Source organism: Cydia splendana, chromosome 3 (assembly GCF_910591565.1).
Source record: "Cydia splendana chromosome 3, ilCydSple1.2, whole genome shotgun sequence".
NCBI lineage: Eukaryota > Metazoa > Arthropoda > Insecta > Lepidoptera > Tortricidae > Cydia > Cydia splendana.
In genome coordinates, this window is record NC_085962.1 from 22,890,936 (window position 1) to 22,912,546 (window position 21,611).

Sequence of the window (21,611 nt, forward strand, 5' to 3'; positions counted from 1 at the left end):
CTATTAAAATATTTTATACTTAATGTTTTTATTCCGACCTATGGCCATGAGGGATGCATGATGACGGGATTTATGTATAAAAGACTATTTATTCGAAGTGGTATTTAATATCAGGTGTTCACAATTTAGGATTTACATTGGCATCATAATATCTGATAATATCAATGCTTATTGCTTAGAAACATATGAAATTAAAAGTCTCATTTATATTAATGATGATTACAGCGTAAGGTAATAAATAACACTTCTTGGATACTTCTGGGTGGTTGGTTGCACACACCTTAAAAAGGAAGAGAATCAGCGAAACCTGTAATGAAACAAACATTTAGTTTAAAATGGATAGAATTAATAAATGTATAATAATTACGAAATAATAATATTACGAGTACATATAGGTAAATGTAAAAGTAACTATTGCTCATAGTCACATTCATAGTATTTATTCATAAATAATGCAAGTTTGTGTTTGGAAATATGTATTTTCAAACACAAAAAATATGTATTTCTGACATAAATTTATCGCTCAAACCAATTTGGCACATATAATTATTACAATATAATATAGTACCTATTTAAAATTATTCGCTTATAAAAAGATTGCAAACTGCACTTTTCATTTTCAAATGTATGGAGCAGTATGCGCTTTTGTCGCAGGCGAGGCGACGCCGCTTGGCTTTAAATAAATTGCAAATATGTATACGTATATTAAGTTGTCCCGAAACTTACTGTCCATGAAACCAAAACCTTCATCAACGATATCCTCAGCTATCTTAATAGGAACCTCGGCGATATGGCCATGGTGGCCATGGCCATGTCCATGTCGGTGTCTGTGATGCTGATGCGGTTTAGGCGTGGTAGTCGGCGGACAGTCTGGAAACCAAACTAGGTATTAATTACCACTACATAGAATAACGACATCATTATTTTTGTTTTGTTTGTTGTTTTAAGGATTTCTCTTGTATATTTTTTGTTCTGTTTGTTTTCTTAATTAGGTATTCCTTTTGTGTATTTTTGTAATGTTTTAATACTTATGTATCTTTATCTGTTATCTGTCGTGGCATCACCAAATGGGCCCTACGGAAGACCAGCGCTGGCTTTGACGCCACAGTAACTAGCACCACCATTTTCGCGTTTTTCATCTCATATACTTGTATTCAGGACATCATACTGAATGCATTGACATACCATATATACCCATATCCGAGATGGCTTGAAGGGAAAGTAACCTAAAACCAACCTGATTTGTCACCCTACTATCTATAAGTTTTGGGCAATACATAGTTGGGAGATATTGCACTATAAGTTAAGGTGGGGTAAGACTATCACTTGTATGGAATCCTCATACTGTTTGTCTTGTCCCGAGCAAAATAAACTATGTTAGTCTTACCCCATCTCACCTTAAAGTAGTTGGGTAGTATCCTCATACTGTTTGTCTTGTCCCGAGCAAAATAAACTATGTTAGTCTTACCCCATCTCACCTTAAAGTAGTTGGGTAGTATAATTACCTACTTAGTTCGTTTAAAAAACAAATATTTTTGTAAAATCAGGCGCGACTTACCGTCATCATCGTCGTTATCATCACCTGGAGCCGGCGTGGGTTTATGTTTTTTGGCATCTTTGGCTGCTTTTTCGGCGCCTTTTAGAACATCTTCAGCACCTTTTTTGGCATCTTTTTTAGCATCTTCAGCAGCTTTTTTTCCATCTTTTGCGGCGTCCTTTGCGGCATCTTTGGCTTTATCAGCGGCATCTTGTAGGTATAAATATAGCGATTAATTGCTGATTTTTTTTTACTGAATTGTAGGTTACTTTGCAATAAATTAAAAACGGCTTATTGTTTGACCCATGGCTTAAACGTTACATGGGCGCATATTTTTTCTCTTTCGGAGCGATCATTTGCGAAAATATTCACTTTATCGTAGACCCACATTTCTTTTGTATGACCTATCTAACGACTCCCCACAAAAAAAGAAGGAAGCGAAAAAAATCCATCTTCACTTTACGTGTAAGGGAGGTAACCTATATTTTTTTCAAGTTTTTAATTGACCACTGTCGGAATGATTGATTTATATTATCCATGCCAAATTGCTGCTTTATAGCACTAAGGATCACGGAGCAAAACCTCGGTCGGACATACAGACGGACATGACGAAGCTGCATGGTGTGGAAAAATATTTTAATAATTATAATTACCTATCCGAAAAAGTAAATTTGACTGGAATAGCAACTAATTAGGTGAAAAAGTACATATTTTTATAAAATAAAATAAAAAACAGCAAAAAAGAACTTAAAAAAAACTGGTATAGTCTTGGGTCGTCCCATTCGTTTTTCGTCAAGTTCTTAAATTAGTCCTATTCTGCTTTCGTCACTCATTCTACATTCGTCACAATCGTCGGTGGCTTTCAATGTAGAATGAGTGACGAAAGTAGAATAGGACTAATTTAAGAACTTGACGAAAAACGAATGGGACGCACAGACGTAGATATGACCGATTTAGGCGGCCAAAAGTCGATTTTGCAAAAATCAACATATTGATAAAAAAATACCACGTGGAGGTAGTCTATAGACCCAGGCATATTATATGACCCTCCCCACTCCTTATCATCAAACCTGAACCGCATAACAGGCAGTCGAACTCTGACTATCGCTCAGCGCGCAAGTTTCTGTTCTCGTCGCTCCAAAATATTGCAAGTTTTCCCAAGTGTTTAATTGGTTTTTCTGACGTTTTCATAAAGTTTTTTTGATGGATTCCAGTTCAGGTAAGAATTTATATATCTCAATAATTTTATATTACATTTTTGACATTTATGACATTTATCATATATTTTGAGCTCGTTAAATATGACCCTTCACAAAATGTTGTTTTTTCATAGATTTTGATTTTCAATGGTATTTTTGTTATACTTCAGGGTGCGTCCCTGTCTTGTATTGTATATGCCTGAACAGATGACTTAGTCGTCTTTATGGTGTCTCAGAAATTAGCCGCCACTAGCCGCCCCTATGTGGTCTTAGAGGCTTTCAAAGATAACCTATGAAAAAAAAATATTTTCGCACATTAAAAAAAAAATTGTTAATTTAGTTTTATCTTTTTACAGGTGAACCCAGTGCTTCGGGGAGAAAAGTATTTGCTCGAAAATATATTTTTGAGCAAATACAAGAGCAAAATTTGCCAAGTTTAAGTGAAAATTATCTTGTGCTTACCTACGGAACATCGGAAGAGCTCAAAAAATATATAAAACATGAATTTTCTTATGTGAAATCACAAATAAAACAAAGGTGGTTGAAAGCAAACAAAACAATAGATAAGTTTTTAAAATTGAATGAGTCTTGGTTGGAAGGAACTTTTGAGATTCCAGTGGCATCCTCTAACACGTCAGGACGACCGTGTAAATCCTTTGGGGAATTAAGTGAGCGAAGCAAGAGAAGGAAAACCGAAAAAAATCGAGCTGCCCTACCTGATGAAATTATTGTTCATGCAGCACAATCGGTTCTTCAAACTAGTGGCAAAAGAGATGCCTCAAAAGTGCTTAAGGATATTACTAATACTCCAGAATGTGCTAGTAAATACAAAAGATCATCCAGCGTTAATGAAATAATCGCTCCACTGACACCACAAGAAGCTCTACAAATGTATGTAGATGCTGACCTCAGCAGGCATCAATACGAAATAATAAGGTCAACAAACAAAAAACACTTCCCCTGTTATGATCTTTTGCTGAAAGCAAAACAAGAGTGCTACACGCCAAAAGAATCCCTACGGGTAACAGCTACCTGCGCAGAAACTAATTTACAATCCCTGATGGATTTGACCGCCACTCGCTTATCAATGTTTTTGGAAGAAGTGCTGATAACGCTTAATGACCACGAGAGAAAGTCATTAAAGTTAATTTGTAAATGGGGTTGTGATGGGTCTCAACAATCGAAATTAAAGCAACAATTTGATAATGAGAGTGATTCTGATGGAAATATATTTATGAGTTCTTTTGTGCCTTTACAGATCGTTTGCGGAGAAGAAGGCAAAAAAGTGGTTTGGAATAATCCGACACCGTCTTCGACACGATTTTGTCGTCCAATCAGATTTCGTTACGTAAAAGAATCAACAGATGTTACAAAAGAAGAAATTGATTATGTGCAGAATTCTGCTGCGCACCTAAATGATTCTAAAGTGACCTTGCATGAAAATGAATTTTTGTTTGGGTATATTTTTAAAATGACCATGGTTGACGGAAAGGTCTGTAATGCTGCAACAGATACAAAATCCACGAGCAAGTGTTATATATGTGGTGCTAATCAAACGAAGGATTTTAATGATCTCAACAAGAAAAATGAGGAGAGTCCGGAAGCTTTGGATTTTGGATTATCAGTCTTACATGCTAGAATCCGTTTTATGGAAAGCATCCTGCATTTAGCGTACAGATTACCTACAAAGAAATACAGACAGAGAAAAACACAAGAAGAAAAACTTATGGAAGAAGAGAGAAAAAAGGATATCCAAGAGAGATTCAAAACTGAGACAGGATTGCTGATTGATATGCCGAAGGCTAACTTTGGCAACACCAATGACGGCAACACCAGTAGGAGATTTTTTGATAATCCGGAATTGGCGGCTGATATCACAAAAGTCAGCTATGACTTGATTTTTAGGCTGAAAGTTATTTTAGAGGTAATATCTAGTGGTCATAGAATAAATATTGCTAAATTCGACGAATACGCTTATGATACAGCAACATTATATAAGAATTTGTATGGGGAATGGCATCCTATGACTCCAACCATGCATAAAATTTTGATCCATGGGGGACGCGTAATAGAAAACGCTCTATTACCCATTGGCCAGTTGTCGGAAGAAGCAGCAGAAGCCCGAAATAAACATTTTAGGGCATACCGACAAAATTTTGCAAGGAAATTTTCAAGAGAACAATGTAATTTTGACGTTTTTACTAGACTTTTACTAACATCCGATCCACTCATCAGCAGTATGAGACCAAAAAAGCAATCGCCTTGCAACAAAGCCTTTCTTCCTGAGACAATCGAGCTTTTGTTGCCAGCCGAACCATATATACCAGTGTAGATTTGTGTGTATTTTAATTTTGTATTAAATAAATTTAAAATATTTTTTTTCATATTTTTTTTTTATATTTTTTTTATATATTTTTTTTTGTTTTTAATTGACAGAATACAATTGATTTTAGTATAAAACAACGTTTTTACATTTTTTATCCCATTTTGTACCGAATTATACCCTAAAATAATTTTGGCCGCCTAAATCGGTCATATCTACGTCTGTGGGACGACCCAAGACGATACCATAAAACTAATGGTGAACAAAGGTAATGGTGCCATGAAAGCAAGAAATTGTAGGTATTCACTTAAGATTGCAGTAGCTTATCAAATTGACTTCTTATAGACCGCCCCACTTAGGTTTGTAATGTGGCCTGTAGGTAATATAATTATTATTACATCAGGCTAAATAAAAAAGTGGTCATTTACTAACCTTTGTCTTTGTCCTTGGGTCTAGCACACTGAAATTAAAATAGGCAAAGAAACATATTATTTAACTTCTTACGTGCATAATTATTATTTTAATTATAAATAATCTAAACTTTCGCTTTTCCGCTCTTTGAAGTAAGTAGGTTAAAAGTTGGTGTTTTGTCATTATTTTCCCTGAGCAGGAAAGCCGCCTTACGGTGTACTGCAGATTATAAACTGAATATTTTAAGAAATAAGAAGAATAGGTAGTGTAATATTTTGAAAAAGAAATATTGAAATAAATGACGCGTTATTCCCACATTACAACTAATGGCTAAATTATTTCATAGGTACTTGTACCGATAAACTTATTTACCTATAAATGTTTATTCCGTTTTAGAGCAGGTTACTGAATCTGCTATCGGCGGGAAAAATAACCCACTCTAATAAAAAAAAACCACGTAATAGCTGGGATTTTGTCGGGTCGTTACCACTGGGAATAGGTGAGAAATAAATCTCAGTTTTTTACCATTGGAGACAACTTGGTGGTAACTAGTGGGAATAGCTTAAATGACACTTACAATTTGTGCTACCAGGAGGCCAAGGATTAAAACACAAAGTATTTTTCTCATGATGCCGAGGAGAAAAGCCGACCAAATTTCACTGTTTCTGATCGAACACTAAATTCCAAATTCTTAGGAAACAACAAGTTGATAGGTGCTTACTGCCACTTGTGCAAATAACTTGCGCACATTCATTGTTTTAACAGGTAGTTGTGTCACTACCTAATAATTTATCTACTTCTGAAAGTCTGAACTAATTGAAGGCCAACTATTCTCTTATTAACGAATCTTATTTCTAAATATCATACGTATATTCAACTAAATCATTAGGTAGTTAAAGGACCATCTTCTCGAATAATTGAATCACATTTACAAATTGTGTTTGAAATTATAAATGATAAGATTTAATAATATCGAATTCAATCTGTTTGAGTGACTTCATGATTGAATTCGTAATCAAGTTGATATGATCAAAATAAATGATTCCATTTTTAATCTTAGATTCATTCAAATCAATTCCGCCCAACTCTGCTACTGGCACCTCAGAGCTAAGAGCGCTTTATACGTAACAAATATGAGAAGAAAAAAACCAAATACTTAAGTTAGATGCATTTTAATAAGATATCATAATTATAATATGACGCTACACAGTTTCATACATTGTAACTTACAAAAAGCAATGTATTTCGTGCCATTATCATTTCCGATATTTCTCGACAGAAACCGGGAAATCAAAAACTGATTTTAGTTACCTACATATATTGTAAATAACCGCTGATGAGTACTTTGTATGGCGATACGTTTCTTAAACGTTGAAAAGTCCGAATAAATCTGAAAAAAAAAACAAGCTGGATAAAATCTCATTATCATGCATACATAGGTGAGAATCTCCAAGCCCTCCGGTGGCCGAGGCCGGAATCAAACCATCGTCTTCATCTTTACGCGGCTAACGTACTAACCACTAGACCACCCGGCCACGGCCACGTCCTGTCCCAAATAGTCCGGAAGCCCAAGAGGGGATTTTTGTAGCGAGCGCGTCAGATCAATATATGAGTGATATCTTAGTTTACCTTAACCGCTTTTAGCCGTCTATGTTGAGCAGTTGGTTGGTGGGTAAAACGTAACGTAAAACGTTGTAGTATATGTACACATGGTTCTCATTAAAAGTCCTTGTTACACACGCAGCTCCACCCGATTTTGTGACATTCATATTAAAAGTTTTCTGTTGTGCTCCTTACCTGTTAGTACTTTAACTCCTTGATCTGCCATTTTTGTGCCAAATTCTTCTCCCTCTTTTATTATGTTTGTAAAGGGACGCTCCAATCCAGCACCGCGCTTTTGACCACCTGTTAACAAAGCAAAGTATCATAGCAATTGGAACGGACACTGACATCAGAATTATATCTGAATGATCTCAGTTAGTTATCGAGTTATCGTGCATCGCTCGTAACTCGTCCTTACATGTAGGTATTGGCGCGAGCGAGACGCACGATAACTAAATGGTAACAATTCGAAATGATGTCATTGTTTTATTAAGATATGTAACATAAAATCAATAGGTACATCTTCAATATTTTTTATAAATTAAACCAGCCGGCGTATGGCTTTATCCATCTTTATCCACGTGATAAAATAACTGTCACTTTTGAACACCGTGGGGTAGAAAGTGACGGAAACTGTTTTACCACGCTGTCACGTAGACAAGAACGACCATCATATTTGTACTGATCAAAAGCGACTTGAAGGAACTGTCATAGGAACCATCATTCGACGAGATAATTACCTTATAACAAATGTTTTGTTTATTGGGAACAATCTCTCTGCTTTGCATTAAGGTTGACTGGGAGAGAATGGTTCTTGGCATTAAGTCCGCCTTTTGTACGATACATTTTTCCTTTGGTCTATAAAAATTAAAATAAACAAATGAGCTTACCTTCACCCCCATGCTTTGCGCCTCCAGTGTGGTCCCTCGCGTTGCGCTTGGCGTGTTCTGAGTGTATGGCGTGATTTCCGTGTTCTGGGTGGTTTGCGTGATTTGCGTGTTCTGGGTGTATTGCGTGATTTGCGTGTTCTGCTTGTTTAGTAGCAGTGTTCTTCGCATCCTTCGCCGCGGCGGCCGCGTGGTCTACGGCCCCATTGACTTCTTTTTCGGCATCTGTTTTATTTACAATATATTTTTTAGCACACCAGCTCGTAAAACCTCTTCACAAGAGTATTTTGTTGCCAATTTTGAGATGTTGACTGGTAAAATTGACTTTAATGATAGGTAAATAAATATTGTAATAATGTTTTTTAAGATTTGATTTGTAACGTTGTACTGTGAGCATTTTCCTCGCGTTGGTGTGGTAAGCCTTGCAACGCTTTAAGATTCCAGTTTTCGAACCACTCGTTACGCTCCTCGTTTAATTTTGGGATCTTTCGCTTGCTAGGGTATACAATAGCTCGAGGCGTTAAATAAACAACAACTTTGCCTCCTTGTAAAACAAATGTGGAGGTAGGGGCAGTCGGGAGGCTCGGCGCCCCCTTGTAATAAAGTCCTGATTTACAAGGGGGTGCCCGAGCCTCCCGACCTGCCCAATGGTCTCCTACCTCCCCTAACTATTTAAGTTCTCTAAGTTTAACATTATTGAGAAAAAAAAAACACGAGAAAATTACGTACCTTTACCCGCTGGGATGGCGCACTGAAAAAAAAAACAATAAATAATTATATTACGAGTATTAGCTACATTATTAAAATTGTACTTGTAATTGTATAAAATATTAAAAGTTTCTTAATTACTTGAACTTTTCTGAGCGAAATATGTAATGCAGTTGTAATGCAATAGATATAGAGTTAGACCAAGAATAGTCTGCAGAGATTTTGACAGCACACGCAGTGTTTTTTAAACGTTATATTTTCATAGAAGTTTGGCGTTTAAAATAACACCTGCTGTCAAAAACTCTGCCTTGGTCTAACTCTAAGAACCTAATACAAAATTTCGCTCTCGAAACTTATGTCTAACAAGCTGCGTACGGCCTAAGGTAACATAATTATGTTTTTGCAAAAATACTTACAATCTGAGTTACGAGAACCAGGACGAAAAGCGAGTAAAGAGTTGTCTTCATCATCTTGGATGTTGCAATGCTTCTGAGCGACTGGATGTATCTTCTTCTTCCAAACCAATACTAAATTCACAATTTTGCGACCGTATTATATATGCAAAAACTGTTTGGTAGGTAATATATGCAAATTATGACAGTTCCAGTAAGTAGGGATTGTTCTAATTACGCGGTAGTCAGTAGAGCCACGTTTGAGTGACGCCTATTGTGAGTGCTGTCATCTTTGAGGACTTCTAAAAACACAGGCCTGTCACCGAACTTAATACTTAAGTACGTCATACAATAAGCACAGCAGCGACGTAAAAAGACAATTAACCTAGTTGTTAAAAAAATACGTATGTACATAGTTAAAATACGTAGGCTCGAAATGGATCAGTTAAATTATAGAATCTTAACGCGCTCACGACATAATTGGTAGGTACTAGCTTTCACGGTCCTCCCTATGTCAAGCTAGTTTGCACACAATCGTACTGATTTTAGTCCAGTTTAACTAGTCATGCTTGTTATTTGTTCTTGAAATTGTTAAAAAAGTATGTTATTTGAAGAGGTTTTAGAAACGCTAACACTTAGCTTTAGATCTATGGCCTTCACAGCATATTTTTTTCGTTTCTAGTTTCTTTGTCAGTTTAATATGCTGAATAATATAGGTATATATACCATTTATTTATATAATTAAATATACGGAGGTACTACAATACAGATCCTAAACTAAAATAATATGCAGAATTTACAATACAATACAATACAATAGATACTCTTTATTGCACACCTCACGTACACGTAGTTTACAATAAATGTACAATAACGTCAATAACATAAACAAAGACAATAGAGGTAACAACAGGCGGTCTTATCGCGATCTCTTCCAGACAACCAGACCTACCAACCAGACAACCAGATAATTTAATTCCTGGGCTTTAAAAAAGTAGGTAGGTATCTATTTAGAGTTAGACCAAGTGAAAGTTGTCAGCGATTTTGATAGCTCCGTCAGTGCAAGTGTTATTTTAAACGTCAAACTTCTATTAAATGATGAGCAACTTAGCTTGGTCTAACTCTAGCTGTTTTCGTAGGTGCCATCCGATTCGTTTATGAGAATAAGATAAATAATGCGATACTTTTCAAAAATCTCCAAATATCGTTAATATTTTTATGAATTACAAGTACTGCAATTTAAAAAAAAATACCCGACTAAGGGAAATATAATGACTTGTAACACTTCAAATCTACTGAGCCGATTTTGGTAAATGAGGCCTTATCAATTTGTTTTATAACGCCGAACAGGTGACAGTGGCATTTTTAAACGCCTAGGATTTTTATTCAAAATAACCGTATTCGTGTTAATCACAAACGATTTGCTTGATTATTACCAGGCGGTAATAATCTAGCATAACTTGCGTTCTCGCGCGAGAGTCCATACTTGAAGTCGCGCTGTATGGAGTCGCGCGCGAGAACTCAACTCATGCTAGCCCGTCAGGTGGCCCGTATGCTTGTTTCTTACCAAATACATAAATGCAAAATCAAACTCGACATGTACAATAGAGAAATTGCTCAAATATTAACTATAGGCATATTAGGCATAATATGCCTGAATAATTTATACACATTAATTTACACAAATTATCTAGACAAAAGAAAATCTCCCAAAAATGAACCAATTTTTATTTATAATCCTATTGTAAATTGTATACAAATCTTTTAACAATAGGTACACGTTTTCTTGAACAATTGCGTTTATATCGAGTTTATGGAATTAATAATAGAGAAACCTAAAAATATTGACGTCGATTCAATTTTTAAAATTATATATTAATGTCTAATTTACATTATTTTCGATACACTACCAATTTTTTTTATACTGAATCTACTGCAAGACCAATTTTTAGGGGAGAAGTATATACACTAGTTTTAAATATAATATTTCTATAGATTACCTACTCATATACCAGCATAAGCTCATAATTGATTTAGAGCTAACTATTCGTTAAAACAATCATTATTTTATTCTATTAGTATTAACCAAATAAAAACGTTAAACTATACCCGTGGGGCGCCATTTGCTTATCAGCTTATCAGGTAATTTCTAATATTGGAATCTTTTTTAGACAATAATAACCGTAGGTAAAGGTGTCGACAACTGCCAATGTAAATCGAAATAAATGTCATATATATGACGAAAAACACTGCAAGTTAGCACGCGCTAACTTGCTGCGACAGCAGAGGATGCTGGTTCGATTCCAGCCCTGGGCACTAGAGGCCTTGGTTACTCTTTTTTCGTATACATATAACATTTCGCGCCTTAGTCACACCTTAAACATAACAAAATTCGCAATACATTGCCTCTTAGAATTAAACTTTAAAGTGTATTAAAAATCAAAACACAAGTTATTTTTGTAAATGTTGGTCAGTATGTAGTACAGCCTACAGTTTAATGTTTTGCTCGTATTACATTATATTATGTATTTGTGTAACCTAATGTATCTGACTTAAAATCAAGAAACACCCATTTTGAGTTTTAAAACTACTCTACTGCTAAGTTTCGTACTCGACTGTTTCCTCCTACAAAACAACCGATTGTAACGAAGTTTTGAAATCTGAATGATAATAAAATTCTGATAATGCGCTAATTAGACTAGACAAAAAAAATCAAAATCGCTCTCCTTCTTGATGCGACTGGCAAATCATATTACTTTTTAGCAACCGGGTTTTTTAACCTCATTAAACCCCGCTGAATCCGAATTTGGCGGTTGTCCGATCGAAATCTTGACCGGAAGTGAGATATTTGATTAAAGGTCCCTTTTTTTAGTTTTTCGTAAATAAGTCTTAACGGTGGCGCATAGCAAAAAATGTTCTATTACATAAGTAATCTGCATAAAATTGCCTACAAGACAGATTCAATACAATTTTTCGCTAGGTGATCAATATTCAAAGAGATATTAACGCGGGAAATTGTATTGAATGTTTCTTGTTTTGCTATGCGCCACCGTTTAAGAGTTATTTACGATAAACTAAAAAAACCGGGCAAGTGCGAGTCGGACTCGCGCACGAAGGGTTCCGTACCATAATGAAAAAAAAAACTGAAAAAAATGCAAAAAAAAAAACGGTCACCCATCCAAGTACTGACCACGCCCGACGTTGCTTAACTTTGGTCAAAAATCACGTTTGTTGTATGGGAGCCCCATTTAAATCTTTATTTTATTCTGTTTTTAGTATTTGTTGTTATAGCGGCAACAGAAATACATCATCTGTGAAAATTTCAACTGTTTAGCTATCACGGTTCGTGAGATACAGCCTGGTGACAGACAGACGGACGGACGGACGGACGGACGGACGGACGGACAGACGGACGGACGGATAGCGAAGTCTTAGTAATAGGGGGACCCTTTGTTTTACCTTTTGGGTACGGAACCCTAAAAAGGGACCTTTATTATTTTAAATATCTCACTTCCGGCACAGAATAAATAATAGTACTAGGTACAGAAGACTCACTCTCTAACAAAACGCGTCTGTTACGCCCAGCACAGATATGGCCGCTAGGTGGCGACAGCGCCACGCGCGGCTTATGGCTTTCCCCAAAATTGGGGCGGAACGGATGTACTTTTAGTTACCTGTAGCAAAGCGACGAAATTGCGGAGTGAGCCACGCCTGCTTCCGGTCAAGATTTCAATCGGAAAACCGGCAAATTCGGATTCAGCGGGGTTTAATTAGGTTAAAAAACCCGGTTGTCAAAAAGTAATATGATTTGCCAGTCAAAATCGATTTTATGAAAAATATGACCAGTCTAAATTGTTATTAGATATGAATATACTAAGCTTTCGCTGTGGCCTAATTAATTGGGCCTTTTTACCCAATGTTTTATGGGGTCCAGCACTATAAAAAAGAAACAGAACAGTCCGACACAGATATTGACATGCAGTGCCGGATTAAGATATTTTGATGCCCTAAGCATTTCTAGACCATGGTGCCCCCTCTCCGTAGGGTCATCGAGATTACATTGAATTTTTTGGTAAGTTGAGTGACGTTCATTGCCGCATTACAGCTGAGAATGGAAATCAGTCACATCATTTTATCACGAAAATTGACAGTGCTGCAGCAGTAACGTTGCAACAGAGTAATGTTGCTGCAGTCGCCACCCGAATGTCACCTTTATCATATCTTAGAATGTTATTGAAAACGCGAGCCAAGCGAGCGCGAAATTTTTTCGATATAAAAAACGCAATTTGATAGACAGTTGTACATTTTTAATTACTTTTTGTTCCAACCAGGCGCGAACCCAGGATTTCATACAGAGAAGGGATGGGACAGTTTTCTATCGGCCTAGCTTCGCATAGGGCTCGATATTTAAGGGTTTCAGCGAGGTTGTTTTCATACAGAAAAGATGCAAGAAAGCAGAGCTTGGAATTGACCAAGTGAATGTGAAGTGTGAGCAAGGCAGAAGGCCCAGCTGCGAAAGAGGAAAGCTTAGATTTGGATCCACGCCTACGCCCAATTACCTAAGGCAGTTGATCAACTTTTCCATAAGGCAGAAGACCTCGCATAAGACCTTACGCCACACCACAGATTATATAATAGTTCTTACGAACAGATACTTATCTCTCAAAGAAAACGCAAATACCTACCGGTTTGATACCTACACAAAAATACAATGGAGTGACCTTCAGCGCGCACCGGCACAACGCTAGGGTTGCCGACGCGACGCTTAGAAATTTTCATACGTGTGAAGAACGGTCTCTAATTCGATTGATCAAACTATCAAATTGACATTAGAACTTGCCATAAAGTATATAACAGCATAGCGTTAAATAACTACATTTAAGTAAGTTAAGTTGCAATAATTTATAGTATTCCGTTTATGCGTTAGGTTACCGGTTAGGTTAGGGTAGTGTTTGCGAAATACTCATTTTAAAAGGTTATATGTCCCTGCAGTGACCGCAGTGTTTACGCCGTCTTATAAACCACGCAATGAACCCAGAAAGAATTAGTTTTAAAACTTCGTGTAATTTAAAATCAGATATAGATTAATGTTACGCAATAAAGAAAAATAATATAGAACCCATGATTACAGGCAATTCATTATAAGATAACCAGAGCATAATAAATGAGTACCTATTTTCCGGTGTAAAATTAAGATCTTACTCTCGATAAAATGAATATTTACCAAGTTAGCTACCAATTTCAAATAGATATCTAACTAACTATAGGTACATTTGTCGTAATAAACACTACATGTTTAATTAAAGTAATTCAATGGTACCTACGTAGCTTACGTACTACGTACCTTTTTCAATCTGGCATTTTGGTGCCCCCCCCTGAACGTGGTGCCCTAAGCACGTGCTTGTTTTGCTTATGGTTAATCCGGCACTGTTGACATGAAGAAATCATTGCTGCGATGGGTCATAATAATTTATTTGTTGCAAACTATGGTATAACAGGTGTTCAAAATCGTCAAATTTAAAACCCACGTAGGAAAAAGCAAAGTGCGTTTGTATGAAATAACCGATGCTTCCCGTTGCCTCTTAATTAATGTGCATCTGTCCTCTATCTATAGGTATGTATTTACCCAACTACGGCAACGCAAAAGGAGGGTTATGATATATACTTATAGTTTCTAAATATTGTCTCTTTTACTAGGACTATTGCGTTTCGGAAAAGCAAGCTGCAGTTGCATAGTGATGTAGACGAACACTGAAGTAGCGATTGAGAACAAAAGCCTTTGGTCGAAGTAAAATAGGTTATAGATGGAGATCCTGTAGTCGCTGACGGCCAGGGTGTCCAGGATGCTTCGAGAGAGTGATAAAAGTTCATCTGAAAGAAAATTATGTTAATGTTTTGCATTGACTTCGTAAAGACGCAAGTACTTAGGGGTTGTGCACAAATCACGCGAGGTCTTTTCGGCTACTTTTTGGCCCCCCCTCCCCCTTGGTGATATTGGTGAGGTTTTTGGCTACCCCCCCTCACCCCACACAACCTCACGTGTATTTTTCGATTTTTTTTCATTCGACCTAATTATAAGATAAATAGTATTGTATATAGAAAATCTTGTTTATTTTTCTATTTTCGTTAAATAGACTCGCTATTTTGAAGTGCAGAGTGAAGATTTATGTTTAACGAAACCGAGAAAAAGTATGTAACTACTAAGGTGGTAGGTTTTTTTTCCTTAGTTTCGTTCACAGTAGAAAAATACACGTGAGGTTTCCTTTATACCCCCCTTCCCCAACGTGATCTATCGTGATTTTTTCGTGACCCCCCGCCCCCTATCGAACCTCGCGTGATTTGGGCACAAGCCCTTACGGGCACACGAAATGGGCCAGTTCATTGGTGCTCAAATCGCGTTTGCACATGTTCTTTGGGGCGCATGTTCTTAACTTCTCACGGAAATATGAACGGACCTATCTTTACTTTTGAAATATTTGATGTTATTGGGTTGGGTCTAAACAACTAGTAGGTATGTTGCATATCATTATGGAGGGTCATTTCTGATGATTTCATTTGCTTTAATTTTTGATTTGAATGTTTATGTAAGTTAGGTATTTTATGTGTAGGTACCTAATGAATAATGGGTGACTGAATGGGTAATGAAATATATATAACCGAGGAAACTAGAAACTATTAGGTACGTTGTAGAAAGCGTAGGTATATACCTAGTTCAATGTAGGTATATACCTAGTTCAATGTAGGTATTACCCTGTATTACCTATTTCAAGTCATTTTCATGTACAATTCTTTTACATATGTACTTATAGATAGATAGTAATCTGTTTATTTGTTTGTCAAAATACACACAGAATATTCAAATACAAAAATTACATAGAAAAAAAAAACAATCAATACAACTCAATTTATGTACAAGATTTGTGGATAACGTTTCATTATTGGTGCCACGTCGATTATAGGGGTTTACGTTTACATACGTACCAGAATTATTAGGTTTTAGTTGAATATAGGTGCATATAAGTTTAGTACGCTGAATTTGCATGTTCAATTTGTCCGTTTGCTGTGTTATTCCGATGAATATGGTCCAGCTGGCAAAGAACCAGCCTACCAAGGAAAAGGTTCGTATCACGGGTATATCCTAAAACACACATACAGGGTGTCCCACAAGTGACACGTCACAGTGACACTGGAGGTAGACCAAGCCAAGAGGACCCAAACCAACTTAACATGACCCCAGTAAAAGTGGCACGGTTTTCGAGTTATTGCCAAATTAAGGTTTTTCATTAATTTTGACCGTTTTTAACATTGTTAGTGCCAGTGTGCACTCGGAAAGGTCTCGAAGTTAGTTTTTTTTATGTGTACGGCATCATTAATAGTTAATTAAGATAACAGAATAGGTATTTTATCGATAAACAATGTAAAATGCAAAAAAGTACTGGTTTAATCATGAATTAAATTCACAGCGAAACATTAATTTCGACTTTGACCACCTGTCGTGAAAAAAAATTACTAGAAAAGTAATGAGCAAAGAAAGAGATGGAAAATGGTTATCTCCCTTTTTAAGGATATCATTCAGTTCATAAAGGTTCAATGAAAATAAAATACTGCAGGTTGAAGTGTAATCAATTTAATAAAATAATTTTACTTTACAACAGGTGTCGAATTGTTTTTCCCCGGCTCGTATGCAACTATGCACGCTGGGCACCGTCTTGTAAAACTTCAAGTTAATTTCCTTAAATTAATTTCGGATATGTTTCGTGCTGCTTCGAACATACGCCGCCGTAGTTCCTCTTGTGACCTTATTGGCTTGGAGTAAACTTTATCTTTTAAGCATTTTAAGCATCCCCAATGAAAACAATCTAATGGGTTTAGGTTCGGGGAACGCGGCAGTCATGCCACTGGTCCCAATCGGCTGATCTATCTGGGAATTTCTGTGTGAGGTGGTCGCGGACATCGCGAGCGTAATGTTCTGGACAGCCATCTTGCTGTGGTTCCAGCTCCAAGAAGATGGATCAGCCGACTGGAACCAGTGAGAAAAGCAATTCGAACACCTATTGTAAAATTATTTCAACCTACCCTAGGTTACCTACCATTGGGGATGCTTAAAATGCTTAAAAGATAAAGTTTAAAGTTTTGGACACATCGATGAATTCAAGCGCAGGGGTACGAATCCAAATTATAGCTTGCGCAGCAATAAACACGAAGATAGACTAAGTACAATCTCGCACAAACTTGCTAAAACGGAAAAATCCGTATACTACCTGGGCCCTTCCGTGTATAATCGGTTGCCGGTCAAGCTAAGAAATGCAGCATCCGTCCAAAGCTTTAAAATTAGGCTGAAGACATGGTTCGAGGAAAATATTTTCTATAATTATCAAGATTTTTTCAATCTATGTACCTCTTGCAATATAATAATAGAAACTAATGTAATTAAGTATGTATCAAATATACAAAATGTAAAATAATTCCATTATGTATTGACCTATAACTGTGTGTTATGAATAATATAGTATTTTATACAATCGTGATATAATAGAGAGCTTTTCAGTCGAGTACCGTGTTTAGGCAACGAAGCTTGCTGAGTTGCCTAAGTAAGGTACGAGATTGAAAATCTTGATTATATCACTATTGTATACAATACTTTTTCTATAAGTCAACAAAAATAATACTTTAAACTAGTAGAATCATACAAACAAACCAAACCAAAAGTATACAGCTAAGATACGCGAGCAGCCGTGTACCTTCATACTGGTACGCGACCCGGCCGCCGCGCCCCGCGCCCCACGGCGGGTTGGTCAACGACACCTTCTCGTAACTCATGAGGCCCTGGTACTTGCCCCTTGCTAAATTCAAATTTTAAACAGTTTTATTCTCGATTTTAGCCACCGTAGCCTATGGAGACTAACAAGTAACGCTAAGCGGTTTTCGTAGTCTATGGATGTTCCTATATTAAGGGTGTCACATGTGCGTTTCTGACTTATGAAGCAATTGTTACTACAATGCAACATAAAATAGATAATTAATTTGAGCTATGGTTTCGTCCTCTTGACCGCGGCGAGCTGTGATTGGTCAATTTCATTATAGTTGACTAAACTGTATCGAAATGAATATTATAGTTGAGTTGGGAGCCCATACATTAAAAGTACCCAAAGCAGTTTGGTATACGAAATCTTAATTCAAGAATTACAGTCGACGAGTAGAAAAAATTACATTTCATTTCGTTTACTCCAAGCCAATAAGGTCACAAGAGGAACTACGGCGGCGTATGTTCGAAGGAGCACGAAACATATCCGAAATTAATTTAAGGAAATTAACTTGAAGTTTTACAAGACGGTGCCCAGCGTGCATAGTTGCATACGAGCCGGGGAAAAACAATTCGACACCTGTTGTAAAGTAACATTATTTTAATAAATTGATTAAACTTCAACCTGCAGTATTTTATTTTCATTAAACCTTTATCAACTCAATGATATCCTTAAAAAGGGAGATAACCATTTTCCATCTCTTTCTTTGCTCATTACTTTTCTAGTAATTTTTTTTCACGACAGGTGGTCAAAGTCGAAATTAATGTTTCGCTGTGAATTTAATTCAAGACTAAACCAGTACATTTTTGCATTTTACATTGTTTAGGTATCGATAAAATACCTATTCTGTTATCTTAATTAACTATTCATGATGCCGTACACATAAAAAAAACTTTGAGACCTTTCCGAGTGCACACTGGCACTAACATTGTTAAAAACGGTCAAAATTCATGAAAAACCTTAATTTGGCAATAACTCGAAAACCGTGCCACTTTTACTGGGGTCATGTTAAGTTCGTTTGGGTCCTCTTGGCCTGGTCTACCTCCAGCGTCACTGTGACGTGTCACTTATGGGACACCCTGTATAACAATTAGAAAGCGTAAAGGGCAGTGAACATTATTCCAAAACAGGTGAAATGGCTAAATAATAAATATCTAAACGAAATAGATTGTGGTAATAATCCATTTAAATCCACTTTTACTAAGGCTGCATTCTGCTTGACCAGTAGCCTCACCACGAGTGTGAGAGTGTGACACTGACCTATTCGCTAGCGTGTGCCTAACTTACTTTCTATCCATCTCACTCGTACTGCCATACGACCAAGTTTAAAGGCGAGACCCGAAAATTCACATATATTTTTTCTCACAATGAAGAAAAATATAAGTACTTACATATTAGGTAGAGTTAGACCAAGATAAGTTTGCAACGATTTTGATAGCACGCGCATTTGACGCATTGCTAGTGTTATTTATATGTCATAATTTCATTGAAGTTTGACATTTAAAATAATACTTGCACTGCGTGTGCTATCGAAATCGTTGCAGACTTATCTAGGTCTAACTCTACCTACATTAATGTTATTCGTTTAGTAGATCTACTCGAATAAACCGGTATATTTTTAAAAACTTTTCATTACTTGTTTGACAATATTAAACTTAATTAATTGTGAGTTTCAATTCTTACCTTATCCTTAATGAATATAATAACCGTTTGAACAGCTAGAAATGTTCCAATTACCAATGATGTCATAGAGCCAAAAATCTGCAAATAAAATACATAGATATTGACATACTCGAATATCTAAGGACGGGCCTTATATTACGGGTAAAAAGAATGGGGCTAGTTCAACCGGTTCTCACGAATTCGAGCCTATCGTGCAGTCTAATGCAACTAAGTAGTTGCGACCAATCGCGCGCGTGATGCGAACTCATCAACCAATCGCGTTGTGGCGTAAGTCTGCACGATTGGCTCGAATTCGTGTGCGGCATACCGCTGTACTGGCCCCATTCTTATTGCCCGTCAGGCCCGTCCTTAGATATATGTCAATGAGATACATGCGTTTCGATATTCGATAAAAGAGGTGTGAAAATATATGACTGATTCCTCCTTCTTGTCTCTGTATAATTTTAATTTTTGTCTGAAAAAAAAAACTCCGTTTTAACTAAGGCATTTTTAAGTAGCGTTCCAGAGGGCCTGCCTATCGCGAACCACGTTCGACGTGTTGCCTCCATGTCACACTAACCTGCAATTTTACAAGTTACAGGACCTATTGCTTCGTAGGCCAGCGTCACAGGGAGAGGGGTCATGAATAGAATATTTAATGCAATGGAACGGTGGGCACAGATAGGAATAGGTGTATTCATATGAATCATTCCCATCTGTTCCCGCCTCATGTATGGCGGCGCTCACGGGGGGCGGGGACAAATAGGAATACACTGAATGGAACTTACCATAAACCTGTAGCTGTGCTGAACGCGGCGCACCTGAGCATCGACCATCCTGAGACTTTCAGTAAAATATTTCCTATCTTTCCTCGATAAATCCACATTATTATCATATTCTTTCTTCCAATGAAACGGATACGATATCAGTTGCTCTATTAAATACGCTGTATATAAGTTAGCTATTTTCACTAATCCTACATTCAAGTAGTGGACTCTCAGGCATAGAAATTTATATAAACACATGTGAACCCCCTGATCGTAACACAAAGTGAACAGTAGGTGGAAGTAAACTATGCCGACGAAGTAAATGTACACCGGTAATTTATTATAAAATGCTATGATCAGGACTGCGAATATCACTAACTCAAATGATGCTATACTGGTAGACCAAATTAGCATGTCTTTCATTACAATATCTCTCATAACTTTTGTTTGGGTCACTCCTAAGAATAAATCTATCTCTATTCCTTCTTTGTATAATTTTGCTCCAGAATGTCTGTTGAAAATATGAATATTCAGCAGTACTACATTGTTCAATACCACGAGTTCAATGACTGTTATAAATTCTGGCAAGATTAAATAATTGTTCATAATAGATGTTTGGAGAATGAGTATGTATGCAGCGAGAGAAACAGTTATAATTGCTAATAATGAACAGAACTGTGAGAATCTTGAAATGCTGACAATCTGGCCGTCTTTAACATCAAATCTGTTCCACCCACCTATTTTCAGAATGATCGAATAAATTCTAATGTTTTTAATGTACTCGTGTGTGAGTTCCGTTCTTGCCCTTTCTTCCATATTATAGGGGTATATTTTAACGTGGTTTGATATTCAAGAAATATGAAAGATGACCTACTTAATGCTGGAAGGTTGGATCTGCAACATAATTTGCATTTTTAAAGGGTACGAATTAGTCAAGTTTCCCCTATTATGTACATACTACCAAATACGACATAAGAACGTGCAGTCTACGTACCTATAGTGGTATCCAGACGGGACTGATCAAATGATCAAGATCCTCAGACATGAGGGACCGACCAAAGCGAAAGAGATCAGAAATGAAATTGGCGTCAATCTCCAATTTTAGATTTATCGTGATATAAAAGCCCTCTAAATTGAAAAAAATACCCCAGAACGATAATACTGGCCTCACAAATTGGTATTGTTGAATTCGGCGAGTCAAATTGGTATTTGCGTCCGCACACCTCCTGATTCGTTCGGGCAATTCAATCAGATTGGCGAAAAATTGACTAATCTGGATACGCCGTATTTAAACAACCGCTTTAAAGGCAAGCTTCATT

The 21,611-nt window shown here is 36.7% G+C and overlaps 2 protein-coding genes and 1 long non-coding RNA gene across 3 annotated transcripts; 1 reads left to right on the forward strand and 2 right to left on the reverse strand.

Moving 5' to 3' along the window:
- Positions 1-281: 281 nt before the first annotated feature.
- On the reverse strand, positions 282-6,139 carry LOC134806746 (uncharacterized). The gene is made up of 5 exons (XM_063780067.1): positions 6,048-6,139; positions 5,492-5,519; positions 1,559-1,747; positions 727-870; positions 282-307 (listed from the first exon to the last, which is right to left on the reverse strand). The coding sequence occupies exons 1-5, from the start codon at positions 6,096-6,098 to the stop codon at positions 282-284; spliced, it is 438 nt and encodes a 145-aa protein (XP_063636137.1). The 5' UTR covers positions 6,099-6,139.
- Positions 6,140-6,834: 695 nt separating this feature from the next.
- Positions 6,835-21,121, reverse strand: LOC134806747 (uncharacterized). Its single transcript, XM_063780068.1, has 6 exons — positions 20,273-21,121; positions 16,041-16,147; positions 14,754-14,930; positions 7,963-8,184; positions 7,268-7,375; positions 6,835-6,860 (listed from the first exon to the last, which is right to left on the reverse strand). Exons 1-6 carry the CDS (start codon positions 21,106-21,108, stop codon positions 6,835-6,837), a joined length of 1,476 nt encoding a protein of 491 aa, XP_063636138.1. The 5' UTR covers positions 21,109-21,121.
- LOC134806314 (uncharacterized) lies at positions 17,566-17,704 on the forward strand. Its single transcript, XR_010146509.1, has 2 exons — positions 17,566-17,611; positions 17,656-17,704. It is a non-coding gene; the product is annotated as an uncharacterized LOC134806314 (long non-coding RNA).
- Positions 21,122-21,611: the final 490 nt, after the last annotated feature.